The 15,780-nt window shown below is 48.2% G+C and overlaps 1 protein-coding gene across 2 annotated transcripts in view; it reads right to left on the reverse strand.

Annotated features, from left to right (window-relative positions):
* Positions 1 to 5,979: 5,979 nt before the first annotated feature.
* The window catches only part of Npepps (aminopeptidase puromycin sensitive), an 87,291-nt gene continuing 77,490 nt past the window's right edge, over positions 5,980 to 15,780 (reverse strand). For both annotated transcript variants that reach the window (XM_004859555.3, XM_087202252.1), the window contains 6 exons: positions 14,585 to 14,727; positions 14,058 to 14,114; positions 10,493 to 10,600; positions 9,922 to 10,077; positions 9,394 to 9,441; positions 5,980 to 7,424 (listed from right to left, as the gene is read on the reverse strand). In XM_004859555.3, coding sequence (XP_004859612.1) covers positions 7,266 to 7,424; positions 9,394 to 9,441; positions 9,922 to 10,077; positions 10,493 to 10,600; positions 14,058 to 14,114; positions 14,585 to 14,727 — 671 coding nt within the window. In that variant the 3' untranslated portion in view covers positions 5,980 to 7,265. The remainder of the gene's footprint in view (positions 7,425 to 9,393; positions 9,442 to 9,921; positions 10,078 to 10,492; positions 10,601 to 14,057; positions 14,115 to 14,584; positions 14,728 to 15,780) is intronic.

Genomic DNA, 15,780 nt, shown 5'->3' on the forward strand with positions numbered 1-15,780 from the left:
TGCTTTGCACTCCCCGACAACACATTAGAATAGCACCCTGTGCTTTACGAGCCTCACCACGTCCTGCGCTGGGGGTTCTGCTCAGCAGTAGAGCACTTGTCTTCAATGGGCGAGACCCTGGGTTCAATCCCCAGCACTGGAGGAACAAAAGGAACCCTCCCTGGGTGCCTGCAGGACGCCCTCTGCCTGACCTCTGCTGGGACGCCCCATCCTGGGGTTTTCCTGGCGCACTTCTATCCCAGTAACCATGGTGCTCTGAGGAGGGACCCAGGCTGGCACACGGCGCAGGTTGTGGGGTTGCTTCCCGGCGCTGTGCTCACTGGCCTTCAGTCTGTGATGCTCCCTCACCAACCATCTCGGGAGCCTTGCTCAGCAGCCTATGGGGCATGGGCAGGGGGAGCCACGGGGCAGGGACATTTCTGGTTTGGTTTTAGTTTCTTGAGACTGCCTCACTGTGTAGCCCAGCTGGCATCAAACTCGCAGTCCTCCTCCTGCCTCAGCCTCCTGAGTGCTGGGATGACAGACGCTTAAAGCTACCTGGGAGATCCCCGTGTCAGGTCCTCCTGGGCTTAGTGCACTTGTGGGTCACAGGGTGCTTGTGTGGCACGCATTCCTTTCCTTTCCCTGTTGTCGGGCCAGGCGAGTTGGAACTGTAGAGATGCACCACACTCTAAATTAAACTGAGTCCTTTACTAGCCGGTGATGGAGAATGGCTCACTCCAGAACAGTTCTTAAAGGAAAGGCAGTTTGCAGGGCTCTTCTATTTGAGGAGGGCTCAAGGAGAGGGGAGCACAAGCAGAATTTCACTGAGCAGAACTTTGCCAAGTCAGTGGTGGTCAGGGGCAGTTTTACGCAGTTTAATTAAAACATTCTGTTTACAAGGCAGTAAAGATAACAGTTGCAAACTCAGGATCCAAGGTGTGTTATGCATTGAGGGGACTCCCGAGGGGGAAGGGGAAGGAGACCACCCAGAATCACTGGGCCTCACACAAACGGAGTCAGGTAGGCTAGCACCCCGGCTTCTCTGCCCCACAGCCTTTTCTTAGGAAGGAATCATCAGCACCCGATTCCCTGGGCCGGCTGCTGAGTCCCCCGCTGTGGGCTCACGCTCTCTCCCCCGCCTCCTTCCCGGGGCTCCAGCAAGAGGAGGGACATAGCAACCAACACGAGCTGTAACACAGCAGGGCCGGCCGCAGTCACGCCTGGTTCGCCTTGGAGCCAAATGAGGAGCAGGCACACGTTTGCCACTACAGCTTCGTCCACTGTGGGCTTTGGCAAGCGTGGCATTGGGGCGGCAGGTCCGAGCCCGGCACAGAGCTTCACACGGCAGGGACTCAGTAATCCCAGCTATTCAGGAAGCTGAGGCAGGAGGATCCAAGGATCCAGCCCAGCCTGGGCAACTTAGTGAGACCCTGACTCAAACAAAAAATAAAGGGCCAGGGATGTAGATCAGTAGTGCCGTGCCTTCCTGGCAAGCGCAAGGTCCTGAGTTGGGGGGGGGGGGCGCTGAGGGGTTATTGAAACTTTTACTGGGCCAAGGAATGGAAAAGTTACTGGGGGAACTTGTGGTTGGCACAGTCCCAGCACTTGAGAGGCTGAGGCAGGAGGATCGAACCAAGTTTGAGGCCAGGCTGGGCTACATAGTGAGACCGTCTGAAAACAAACAAGACACTGGGAGATGTAGGAAGAGGAAGGAAAATGAGAATCTACTATGAGGGAGAGGGCCCTACAGTGGGCCACGGGGGACTGGAGGCCAGGTGTGGGCCAGGGTGCAAGGAGGGCCTGCTGGTAGCCACAGGAGAGGTCGTGGGGGACCAGTGTACCCACGGGGGCTTTTGTAGAGGAGACCCTCACATCCCACACAGGGGCGCAGGACCTGGGTCCCCAGGGAGGGCCGAATGGGGGGGGGCAGGACAGAGGTGGGGGGTGGCACGGGGGTGTGCTAATCCCCGAGGGCGGTGGTGGGCCAGCTGCATCCGCAATGTCCCTGGGCCTAGGCTTGTGGTGTGAGCCAGTGCCCTTCTCGTCCATATTGGCTTCCCCTAGCACTGGGCCTGGCTCGTAATCTTAACAGCGTGGTCAGAGTCGTCCTCACTCCACCTGTGGGGCTGGTAGTGACCCTGTCCTTTGGCGCATGTGCATGGGGCACTGGGCCAGCCGGAGAAGAGCTCGCTATGCGGCACTTCACCGTTCTTATCCTCCCGGCCCCCATGCAGTAGCACCTGCTTCTGTTCTGAGGCCACCTCCAAGCAGCAGCTCTGTCCCTCAAGAAGTTGTAAATGAATAAAGGTTAGTGATGCGATCTTACACAAATTGTGAGTTGTCACCGTGCGGCTGACAAGGAAAACTGCATGTATCCGGGCGTGGTGCCACACATCTGTAATCCCAGCACTGGGGAGGCTGAGGCAGGAAGATCGCTGTGAATTTGAGGGCAGCCTCGACAATTTATCGAGACCCTGTCTCAAAATTAAAGAGCTGGAGAAGGGCCAGGGAGTTAGCTCAGTGGCGCTGCATCTGCCTCGCAAGCGTAAGGTCCTGAGTTCGATCCCTGGTACTGCCAAAAAAAAAAAAAAAAAAAATCCAATTAAAGAGCTGGAGATGTAGCTCAGTGGAAGGCCCTGGGCTCAATCTCCAGTACCACAAAAGAAAAACACAAACACATGTAAGTTTTCTGCCACACAGAGAAGTCCACTTGTAGATATCTGAGTAGAAAAGGGCGCCTCAGATTCCCAGGTGATGGGTAAGGTCTCCGTCGCGCTCGCCAGTCAGTGTAGTCATGTGCACCATGTATGCTGACAACCTGAAACGTGGCTAGTGCAACTGAACAACTTTAATTCAAATACCTGCACACTGCTAGTAGCTACTGAATGGGTCACACAGGCATAGCACCCCTGTAGGGGCAGAGAGCAGCCTCGATTTGGTAGCAGCCTGGCTCTTGTAGCAACATCAGGAAGTCATGTACTGTTGTGTTGTTGTCCATATGCCGGGCGTGATGGTGCACCCGTCATCCTAGCACTCAGAGGGCGAGGCAAGAGGATCTCTGTGAGTTCGAAGCCAGCCTGGGCTAGTGAAATCCTGTCTCAAAAGACAAACAAACAAAAAAGTTGTCTCTCCCCCTCTACCTTCTATTATTTTGTATTCTGTATTCCTGTCTTGAGACCTTTCCCACTAACCTATGAGCCATTCAGTCCACTGACTTTTCTTCCTCTCTTTAACTTCTAAGAAGCGTAAACTGAGAAGGAACAGAGTATCTAGACTGGTACAAATCCTGCAAGGTGATCAGTGCCCTAAGAAATGTTTTTGTTTTGAGGATCTCGCTATGGTTATGGTCAGTTTAGGGCTGACCTTGAACTCACTCTGTAGCCCAGCTGGAGGCTGAACATGCCACCCTCCTGCCTCAGCCTCTCAGGTGCTGGCCCAGGGGTATATGCCATTGGCCCGACTCCATAAATGAAAAGTCAAATCAACACCCACATGATCTGTCCAGCTGATGAGAGGGTGAAACTGTTTAAGGCTGGGGGTGGCGTCCCCTGCCAGCACGCCCCGCAGTTTAAGTACTTCCTCCCAGGCATCATCTTGACCAGCCACCAGCAGCAGTCGTCCTCCAGGGCAGGCGCAGATCATGGCAGTCAACCGCGTTCTGGGAGCCAGGTGTCACCCTCCCTGGCAGACACCCACGTGCGAGCGGGGCCCCGTGTGCTGCTGACATCGGGTCTCCTTGCTGCTTCACTTGCCGGTCCCCCTTGGGTGGGTACTGAGTGCTGTAACGAAAGAACCTTCCCACAAAAACAGCTGCCAGACTCTAGCGTGTGGGTGCCATGGTAGAGCACCTGCCCAGCAAGTCTCAGGCCCGGGGTTTGACCCCAGCCCTGCCCACCCCCCAAGAAAGATTCGGTTCTCATCAGCCAGTTTGTTTTTTCTTTTTTTTTGGTACCAGGGATCGAACTCGGGACCTTGTGCTTGCAAGGCAGGCACCAGAACCAGAGCTAAATCCTCGGCCCTATCAGCCAATTTATTAATCAAAACTGATGTTGTAAGTATAAATGCAATGCTATAAACATTACCAAAAGCTTAAAAAATAAAATTAGTTGGCCTAAAATCTGCATAATTTTAAAAAATTTTCTTTTAGAGACACAGTCTCTACATAGCCCAGGCTGGCCTCAAACTGGTGGCAATCCTCCTGCCTCAGCCTCCTGAGTGCTGGGATGACAGGTGTTGGGCCACTGCACCTGGCTCTCCATAAAATGTTTCTGATGACATTCTAGAAACTTTGGGGGTTATAGAATTCAAAGAATCAACTCAAATCTGAAGATCTCCTCTTTTAGTTCCCAAAGTGCACACAACGTGGAGATAGGTATGTATTTTTCAAACATCAAAGTGTCTTTGCTTCTGAAACTCATCTTTTTCTTTCTTTCTTTTTTTTTTTTTTTTTTTTGGTACCGGGGATCAAACTCTGGTCCTTGCCGCTGAGCTAAATCCCCAGCCCTGAAACTCATCTTTTGAAAGTTCAGAACTCACTCCCCACTGACCCAGAAAGCTGCTGCTGTTCCTCAGGGTGACAGTCCCCAAGAAGCAACAACACATATCTACCTTCCGAACCCTCTGGTTTCCACTAAAAGTTTTTAGCCAGAACGTGTTACGGAGAAGGCAAAACCACAATATCTAAAGCTCTTCCCCGCCGGCTCTGCCTGGCCCTCCAGGGAGGATGTGGCAGTCATTTGCAAGGATGCGGGTTTTGGAGGCTGGGAGACCTGGGCTGACAACCTGCTTCTGAAGGTTATGTGCTGTAAAATGAATTCACCTAACTTTTCTGAGCCTGCTTTCTCATCTATAAAATGGGAACATTATTTATGATAGCAAGCTATTTTGGAAGATAATTTATTTTAAAAATCTGACACAGGCCCTGGCAGAGCACACACACCTGGAATCCCAGCGCTGTGGAAGGCTGAAGCAGGAGGAGCACAAGTCTGAGCCGAGCCTGGGCAATTTAGGGGCTGTCTCAGTCACTTTCTCCTGACACACAATACCCAACACAAGCCATTTAAAGGTTGGTGGCTCCAGGGCAGAAGTGGCTGGGTGGAGGGAAGCTGCTCAAGTGGTGGTGGCCAGGAAAGAGCGCAAGAGGGAGGAGCTGGGGAGGAAGAGAAACTTCCTGGTTCCACAGGAAGGACCCGCCCCGGCTCAGCGGCCAGCTGTGCCTCCTCACCAGGTGAACACTTTGTTTTTTTAATTCTTTTTATTTTTTTTGTGGTACCGGGGAATCAAACTCAGGACCTCAGGACCTTGCACTTGCAATGCAGGCAAGGCACCACTGAGCTAAATCTCCGGCCCCTTTTTGGTTTTTTGGGGAAGGGTCTTGCTGTGCAGTCCAGGCTGGCCTTGAACTCACTAGGTAGCCCAGGCTGGCCTCAAACTTGCTGCAATCCTCCTGCCTCAGCCTCCCAAGTGCTGGGCCAATCACCTTTTAATGCCCCACCTATGGACAGGTGAGGCTCTGGGGGACATCTAGATACAAATCATAGCAGTGACTTGGCAGGACCCTGTCTCAAAAAATACTAAAGAGCTGGGGACATAGTTCAGTGCAAAAGGGCTGGTTCAATCCCCAGTACTGGGGAAAAATCCAACACAGAAACAGATGGATTAAGGCAGCGGTAGTGAACCTATAGCACGCGTGCCACAGCAGGTTGTTATCACTGAAAGCATTAAAAGGTTTGTCATCACTGGATTAAGGCCTCAGTCCCAAAGCATCAGGGTGAAAACAACCCTCCATGGAGGGAGGCCAGGAGGCTCCGGGCTCTGCGCATCCTCAACTCATTTAGAGGGAATCCCATGACTCTTTTTTTTCTGTTTAAATTCTATTTAAGAATTCATGATTTACATTTTTTTAAACTCAGAAAATCATATGGTAGTAAAACTTAAACCCATACCGACAGAAATGTTTTGAATTTCTTATCAAAGAGAATAAAAGAAATCAGGACATAATTTCACATTGACATTTTTATTAACGCCAACTGTTTTTTAATTATTTTTAAAACAATAGCACAAAAATGTTTCAAGGAAGCAGTCTCACAATCTGATGACCTTCTGAAATACAGTTAAGCCACACCAAATATGAATTTCTATTAATAACAAAAAATTTTTAAAGAAAAATAAGAAAAAAAAATAAAAGAAGGGCATGAGACTCAGTTAAAACTCACTGGCTTAGACAGGAGAGGCTCGTTAGTAGGGCGCTGCTGAGCGGAGGGGCACACACGGCTTGCATCTTGTCTTGGGCCGGGCGCCTCTCCTGTGTAGGCTGCAGCTGTGACGCTGGCTCCAAGAAGCCAGGTCAGCTGATACTGTTAAGAGGGGTTGGCCGGCCACACAGCGAAGACCACTGAGCAGAGTAACTCCTTAAAAAGGCCTGGCTAAAATGCTTTAATTTCTATTGTCTCACCTACACGCATTTCAGGGTTCTTAATGTCATCTTTAAAAAGAAAGAGAAAAAAATGTATATCAGTTTCTCTTATTTAATGTGGCTATGAAAGATGTTTCCTCATTATTTCTCCATCTCTAAGAAGGACACCGGGGTCGGGGAAGAACTAAAGGGAGGAAAAACGCAGAACAGGGAAGGGTTTTTTATTGTTTTAGACATTTTTCTTTTTTGGCCAAGGGATCACACAGAAGGGAGGCAAGGAGGAAAACTACAATCCTTGGTTCAGATTGGATTATGCAGGAAAAGGTATCTTCCTGGTCAGTCCCCATGCCAAGGAAAAAACAAACCACTTGGAATATGCACAGACTCTACTATGCCACCCACCCCTGCCTCTGTGCCATCCCAGCGATCGCCACTCCAGCTGAGGTGCTTCTGGAGCCCACTTCACAAAACTCTCCTCCCAGAAGCCTCCTGGATTCCTCTCGGCAGATTAGAAAAACAGGACATCCGTTGTTAAAAGGAGAGTGTTAAATACTTTTTACCACTGACAAGGCTTCAGGAAGTTTCACAGTTTCATTATGCTCTATTTTATTACTATCATATTTACATTTTAATTTTTTTTTTTTTTGCTGAATTGCTGATTTGCCTTTCTCAATAGAATTTGATTCTGGAGTGTGAGCAGGAACCAGTTAACTACATTCATCGTCCAACCCCCACTGTGTCTGTTTGAAAGAAGACTCGAGTTCTTGGCATGTGAATCTGTTCGCAGGCGGCTCCCTCAGCCCGTCCCCATGCAGTGAGGAGCGGGACCCGGTGTTGTGGCGGCCGCTGGCTTCACCCTGGGCGGCAGTCACACTGCGGGCGCGGGCGGCAAGGCCCTCCGCTGCAGCAGGTACTGGTGGATGCTCTCGGCGTCCCGCTTCAGCCATGCGGCGTTAAGCAGGATATTTTCACAACACTGCTGGATGGTGCGCTCCGCGGAAGGGGCTGGGTGACTCTCGAAGAAAGCCTGGCAGACGGAAAGCAATCCAAAGCGTAGTCACTGCTGTCCTTCAACTACCCAGGGCCGCCTCCTGAGAGTGGCCAGTGCACTCTCAGGCTGTAGCACGCGACTCCTCGGCCTGCATGTGGAGCCCTCCCTCAGCACACAGAACAGCAGCCTGAGCCAGAGGGCCTGCTGCCCACCTCGCCCCGAGGCGCATCACCTTCCGGTGACTGGTGACAGGCTCTGGACTCATCAGTCCGGCCGGGTCAGTGTGCTGACCTGTTACGCACCTGGAGTAAGTGAGCCTCTAAGTCCCAGTTTTCCCATTTAGGATGACACTGACTGCGCAAGGTTAAAGAGACAACTGACCAAGGCACACAGCAGGGCGCCTGGCACATCCCAGAAGGACTCAATGCACCGAGGCTGCCTCAGAGATGAGCTCTTTAGGGACATAATACTAAGGAGTTTAAACTGCTGCAGTAATCCTAATAATACCCCAGTCTCTCATTTTTCCTAGAAACTATTTAAGTTATCACAATGCTTGATTAAAAGTTGTATAACCCATCTTCTAACAAAGTACACCTGGTATCATGGAAAACAAAACCACTCTTCATCGCTAGCCAGCAAATGACGGGCTCCCCTGCCAGGGCGTCATCGAGGGCGTAAAGAGAAAAGTGATTCACTCCTGTGAGCGGCTCGCTCAGGTCGGGGTCAGGGTCTGACTTCTTCCAGCGCCTTCTCAGCAAACAGCACCAGCGCTTACAACAAAATCCTGGGATTATCCTAGACTTCTTTCTCTTGGCACAACACAGAGAAGCCACTCAGTAAACCCAGGTGAATTACACATCAGCACAATCGATTCTGGAATCTCCTTCAGTCCTCCACCACCCCCACCCCCACCTCGAGCTGCGGGGTCGCTCCTGCCCGAGGGGTAGCTCCCCGACCTCTTCTCTTCCTCATTCCAGCCTCTCTGCACGGAGGCCAGGCTGACACTTTGCAACACATGTACCAGCAGGCGGCTCTCTCCCTTGTTCCTAAGCCACCTGAGCGCATTCTCTGTGCAGCCAGCTCCCGTCCACCCTTCCAGCTGTCCCAACTCCTTACATCTCTGCTTCACAGAACTCGTACCTTCACACAACAGCTGTTCACCTAACAGTACACGATGCAAAGTGAACAACGGCAGAGACCAAGCCTTTGACTATTTCCTCAAGATGTAAAATCTTAAGATGTACTCCTGCTATAGCTCAGAGTGAAGCAAATTGTACTGGAGCTCTCAGACCTTCCAAAACTCCTACCTCATAACCTCTCTGCCTCCGAGAAGATAAAGTCAAAGTGACACAATAAAAATAGTCATAGCAGGGCTGGGGATTTAGCTCAGTGGTTCTGGCGCCTGCCTTGCAAGCGCAAGGTCCTGAGTTTGATCCCCGGTACCAAAAAAAAAAAAAAAAAAAAGTCAGAGCATGTTTAAATGCAACGGAAAGCTGAAAGCTACCATCTTCCCAATCAAGGTACATATGCTCTGCAGATGCTGAGGTTTCCCAGGTCCAAGGTCTGCACTGAACAGAGCATCGCCCTTGGAGGGCCCAGAGGAGGGGCGCCCGTGACATGGGAAGGTCACAGGAAAGGAGGGAGAGCCAGTATCAATCTGCTCTGTGCCAGCCCCCATGCTGCTCAGTCTAAATAACCGCCTTCCCGTCACCGCAGCCTGCAGGTGCAGAAACAGGCTGGAGGACAGGGCCGCGGCACGGCAGAGCCACACACACGGTCAGCTGACTCACGGCTTCACTTTTTCCAACCATGTTTCAACACCCTTGAAGGTGATGCCAACCCTAAATTCTCCAGACACTGAGGATTACAACCTAAGCTGCCTCTTCTCTAAGAAAACACAGGGGATACTACAGTACGTGATCCCAGAGCTCTGACTAAAGCTAAAGCTAGGCCAGGGTTTGTATGCACTGGACTGAAAAGTCGAAGACCATAGTACTTCCCTTACCTTAACCTCGCCAGCCATTTTATCCACTGCAAATCCTTCAACTGACAGCTGAAGAGACAAAGGTTTTAAATAGTAAGTGAAATGAAAAGAAGCTGAGAATAAACTTCCATTCACCTGCAAACAAATCATTCTGTTCTCTCCCAAATCTGTTTATTATACAGGGTATGGTATAGGGGGCCATGAACACAGCCAAGAGCTATCTGAGGAAACTTCTTTTGTTTGTGGCAGTGGTGACTGAACCCAGGGCCTTGCGTATGGTATGCAAGTGCTCTGCCGTGAGACACAGTCCTAGCCTGTTTTTATTCTGAGACAGGGTCTTGCTAAGTTGCCCATGCTGGCTGCAAACTTGCAATCCTCCTGCCTCAGCTTCCCAAACAGCTAGGATTACAGGTATGCACCACCATGCCTGGCAACATGAGGAATGTCTTAAAAGACCAAGGACCACAACCCATGGGCCTAGTGAATCATGGAAATAACCCAAGAACGTCCATAATTAGCAAGCTACTCAAAACAAAAATGTTCACATACCTTTATTAGTCTGGATATTAAGAATCCTCCTTGGTATCGATTATAAAGTTCTTCCCAATTGTCCTTTATGAATTTCCAAGCAGCTTTCCTCCCGTGCTTGCTGCCTCCAGCGACTCCACCAATTACCGACACAGTGTCCTGTGGACGTACCTCTTCCTAGAAGAAAAAAGTGAACTAAAAATCCAGCATATTGAAAGCATCTTCTGGTGCCAGAAAGTGCAACCAGCAATGCGGTCACTATGGCGAGGACGCTCGTTCTGCTTTGGCAGGGAAGAGAGCGAGTAACCTAAAGCCCAGTCACAGAGTGATGGGTGACAGGTGCACACACACAGTACCTGAGGATGCAGAGGAGGAGACGAGACAGGAAGCGGGCAGAGGGAGGGTAGGCCTCGGGTCCACCCCCTCCCAGGACAGCATGGGAGAGAACAGTAACAAAAAGCACATGCCAGTTTTCCTGGGAGCAAAGCCTTAGTCTAGGGCAAGGCAGACCAAGAAGATGTCGAATCAAAGATATCTGCCACAGACAGATGGGTACCAAACTCCCTCTACAAGCAGCTTCCTTGTGACTTACTGAAAGTGCAAACGTGAGGACTTTTTGGATCAGTTCAGGCATAAGAGTAGCCCCAAGAACTCTTTCAATTCGGTTTTTCTCTTCTTGCATATCTGCTTGTTTGTGAAGCTACAAGGGGAAAAAGACAGAGACGAGGATAGTTAAAGCTCTCCTCTGGAACTTCTGCATGTGCTTAAACTTCTCCAATAAAGGGAAGCTTCTCCTTTGCATCCTCACTGGGGAATACTAGCAGGACATTACATTAAAGATAAGAGTAGCAGGAGTGCTGGCACAGCACTCAGATGGCTGAGGCACGAGAACTGTAAGTTTGAACTTGGGCTGGGTAACTTACCAAGACTCCGTCTCAAAAGATAAAATAAAGTAAAATAAAGTGGGGTGCCGATGTGTCTCAGTGTGAAGGCCCTGGGCTCAATTCCCAGTATCACCCTCCCACAAAACCCCTGTGAGGGTGGCTGACAAGCACTGGCTGCCACGACTGTCACCAGCTCTAGGCGCTCACTAGCTGAATGGCTGGCATCAGTTCTTAGCAGTTTAGTATCAATATATAAGAAGTAAATCTGTCATGGGCAAATTCTTTATATCACTGGTATCTGGCTAATGTTCTGTGTTAGAGATGAATAGAATAATAATTAGTAATCTTATTTATGCCATTAAAGGGCATCAATTTAATTTATAATTATGTAAAAAACTAAAAATAATCTAAATGTTCAATCTTTTTTTTTTTGGCACTGAGGATTGAACTCAGGACCTTGTGCTTGTAAGGCGGGTGCGGTGACACTGAGCTAAATCTCTGGCAAAAATAATCTAAATGTTCAACAGCTGACTATTGTAATTACTCATTTTTAAAAAGGTGCATTATTGCCAGGGATTTAGCTCGGTTCTGTCCCCTGCCTCGCAAGTGCAAGGTCCCAAGTTTGATCCCCAGTACCCCCTCAAATCCACTAGATGGCACTCTAACCCAGCATTTATCTCATATAATAGCTCCATTATCACCTCATTATCCAGACATTACCAACAGAAAACAATCCTCATCCCTCACCATATAATTTCTTGAAGAACCCTGATTCTGCCTTCATTAGAGCTCTTTCCATAGTGAAGTTACATACTGGGAGCTCCCTTGTGTTAAATGCAAATCTCTTAACTACACAGACTTGTATGAATTCTTCAGTATGCCATGACATGAAAACGTCAGTCTCTGCCACAAAAATTTCACAATTCCTGTTATCTTCCACACATTTGCAGAATAGACTAAAAAACACAAAGAAGTCCATTTTATATACGTTTCATTTGCATTAGTTACAGTGCATAGGTTTACAGACTTTTTTTTTTTTTTGGTACCGGGGATCGAACTCGGACCCTTCTGCTTGCAAGGTGGGCGGTGGAACCACTGAGCTAAATCCCCAGCCCCGATTTACAGGCTATTAAGAGTGAAAAGGACTGCCTTCACAGTTGGGATACCATGTCTTTGTTTCTTATAAAAGTCAGAAATATTTTGTTTAAAAAAAAAAAAAAGTGAAAAAGGAGCCAGGCATGGTGGCCCATGACTGTAATCCCAGCACTCGGGAGGCTGAGGCAGGAGAATCACCATGAGTTTGAGGACAGCTTGGGATACACAGTGAGTTCAAAGCCAGCCTAGACTACTTAGGAAACGCTGTCTGAAAAAACAAAAAAAGTGAAAAGGGACCTGAATGTTTATTTGAAACGCAAAATATAATTTTTATATTATTATAAAGGAAACCTGCCAGGCGTGGTGGTGCACACCTGTAATCCCAACACTCAGAAGGCTGAGGCAGGAGGATTGCTATGAGTCCAGGCCAGCCTGGACTACATAGTGAGTTCAAAGCCAGTCTGAACTATATACATAGCAAGACCCTGTCTCAAAAAACCAAAAAAAGAAGCCCATGCATAACATGGGTATTTTGATACACTCTGAAGAATAGTTTCTTAAAGTTTATATTTTTCAATACATCCCAATTGTCTTTAAATAGGATTTGTTTAAAACTAAAATACTAGATTTTACAATTCTGATCCACTTGGAATCATAAAAGTGTTTTTTAAAAAAATAACACTAGGGCCGGGGATTGCTTAGTGGTTACGGCACCTGTCTTGAAAATGCAAGGACCCAAGTTCGATCCCCCGTACCAAAAATAAAAAATAAAAAATAATACTAGAGATTGAATCCACAGCCTTCACACTGGGCTACAACCCCAGTCCAACCCCCGTCTCCCCCCAAATACCTCTCTCTCCAGGGTCTCCTAAATTGCTAAATTGCCCATGTTGGACTTAAACGTGAAATCCTCCTGCTTCAGCCTCCCAGAGTGCTGGAATTACAATCATGCCCCACCATACTTAAAAGTGTTAAGTAATAAAAGAACTCTGTTTTTGCACTAAGTGTGAATCTTTTTTTTCCCCAGTACTAGAAATCGGACTCAGGACCTTGCACTTGCCAGGGAGGCATGGTGCCACTGAGCTACATCCCTGGCCCCAGGGTGGATCTTTTAATAAGTAGATTTTATAGGTCTGACAGATGATTTGGGTATTAGGCTCATTTATTTGATGCTAGTTAGGTAGACTGGGTCTCTTCACCTTTAATGCAGCCCATCTATACAAGTAATTTCCTTACAGACTGGCAGGAATGGACAAGCACTAGAGACAGTACTTGTTCCACAGTATTACTGTTAATTCAAACTTTCATGAGGTAGGAGGATCGCAAATTTGAGGCCAGCCTGGACCTAGTGATTTAGGAAGACTTTTTGTCAAAATAAAAAATACAAGGGCTGGGGATTTAGCTCAGTGGCACCATGCCTGCCTTGCAGGCGCAAGGTTTTGAGTTTGATCCTGGGTACCCCTCCCCAAATAATAATAATAGAATAAAAAAATTAAAAATACAAAAAGGGCTGGGGTTATAGTTCAGTGTGAATGCCCTGGGTTCAATCCTTAGTACTGCAAAAACAGAACAAAACCTTTAAATAGGTTGCTACTATTATAAAGACATACAAAGTTTTATCTGTATTTTGCCTAGACTCAAGTTAATTATTGTACCAATTATGCTGGAAAGACGAGAGCGGCTATGAGGGCAAGTTCACTTCCTGTTCATTTATAAGGGACCCTAGCCCAGCTCAAAACCATGAGACAAGATCGTGCATCTGTGCCCCAAGCCCTTTGGGGGAGAGGCTACAGGGACTGAACCCAGGGCCTCATGCATGCTAGCCCAGAGCCGTTCCCCAGCTTTTTTTTTTTTTTTTAGAGAGAGAACCTTGCTAAGTTGTCCAGGCTGGCCTTGAATTTACAATCTTCCTTGCTTCAGCCTGCTGCTGGGATTACAGGTGTGCACCACTATACCCTTTTTTTGGTGCTGGGGATGTCACCCAGAGGCTTGCACATGCCAGGTGAGTGCTCTACCACTGAGCTACATCCCCAGCTCCCCGCTAGTTCCTTAATATTTGTATGGCTGCAATATACATGTATTTCATTTGCCAGGATATTTTTCAATACCATTTAAAGCTGCACTCTGTCCATCTGTGATCAAAGGCAGGGAAAGGGAACCATTTTTACATTCGCTCACCTTCAGCATAACGTCTAAGGTAGTTGCATCACCATGCTTCAAAACAGTCAGGTAAACCTACGAGAGAACGGAGGAACAGAGGGACTCATTTCAGTCCATGTATCTTATTTCAAATACTCTAATGTAAGAAAGACAGAGCCAGTGAAAAGATAACCATAAGGGGCCGGGGATTTAGCTCAGTGGTTTCCCTGCCTGCTGCGCAAGCGCAAGGACCGGAGTTCAATCCCCGGTACCAAAAAAAAAGAAAAGAAAAGATAACCGTAAAGAGCTGTGTGTACGAGTACAGCATACATAGACCCCAGCGAGAAGCCAGAGCCCCGAGGCCCCTGGAGGCGAGGACTGGTGGTGACAGAGAGCTCACAGCTGTGACAGGGTGCGGCACAGAGTGCTGGCTCTAGGCCACTGCATGGCCTGTCCTCCAGTGGAGCCAGACATGGCTTCTGGTCAGTTGTGGTTACTATTAAAGCTCTGCGCTTCACAGAGCGCTACAGCACCCAGAAGTCAAGGGAAGCAATCTGCAAACTTACAGGACTCCTCAGATCAGCGGAGAGAACTTGTTTCCCTTCCACATGGTCCTTAAACCGCCGACGGGCTTCTTCTAATGTCGCCTTATGTCCTGCTTTTCCTAGTTTTCCCAGAACCAAGCCCCTTAGGAGTGCATCTAGATGACCTGATCAAGAAGTAGAAGACACAGGACTACTTAACATGTGTGTGGTTAAAAATTTACCTTTTTTTTTGAAGACAGGGTCTCGGTAGGTAGTTCAGGCTGGTCTCGAACTCACTGCAATCCTCCTGCCTCAGCTTCCTGAGTGCTAGGATTACAGGCATGCAACATGCCCAGCCTCAATATTTTATAATTGTGTTAAACCAAACCTACAATCCTGAACAAACATAATACCCTAATGCTTGAGAGAAACTTGATTTGAGTTTATCGAGTCCTAAGAGGAAAAGGGAGCACTAGACAGACTAGACAAGCAAACAACTCTGCTGACTTCATCATGGTCACAAATGTGAACTCTTGCCAGGTGGAGTGGCTCATGCCTGTGGGCCCAGCACTTGGGAACTTGGGAGGCTGAGGCAGGAGGAAGAGCACAGTTAGTTCAAGGCCAGCCTGGCTAGAGAGTGGATTTAAGGCCAGCTTGAAGTACATACAGTCCTCTGTCTCAAAACTCCAAACTCTGAATTCATTACACTCTCACCCAGGCTAGTTAATTACGCCATTAAAGATTATGTGAGGAGAAGGTGACGTCATGCAGGGTTGATTCAAAGTTCAGAACCCCATACTGGGCCTAGGTATGCACATAAGAAGACATTCAACATCACTGTCATTAGGAAAACGCAAATCCAAACCACAATGAGATATCACTTCGCACCCACTAGGACAGCTGTAATCAGAGGGACAGACAATGATAAGTGTGGCAAGGATGTGGAGAAACTGGAGCTCTCCGGCTCTGCTGGTAGGAACACAGAATGATGTGGTCACTCAAAGAACAGTTTGGCAGATCTTCCACCCCTTAAATATGGGGCTATCACACGATCTAGCAACTTCACTCTTAAGTATTTACTCAAGAGAAATGAAGGCATATGTTACACAAAAAACCTGCACACATGTTCCTAGCCAAATTCAGTATAACCAAAAAGTAGAACCAGCCCAAATGCCATCAACTAATACAGGAAATGGGCTGTGCTGTATCCACACAGTGGAGTGCTATTCTGCCATAAA

The sequence above is a fragment of the Heterocephalus glaber genome, unplaced genomic scaffold (genome assembly GCF_053883595.1).
Source record: "Heterocephalus glaber isolate CG9 unplaced genomic scaffold, H.glaber_assembly_v1.0 deba00001773, whole genome shotgun sequence".
NCBI classification, from domain to species: domain Eukaryota; kingdom Metazoa; phylum Chordata; class Mammalia; order Rodentia; family Bathyergidae; genus Heterocephalus; species Heterocephalus glaber.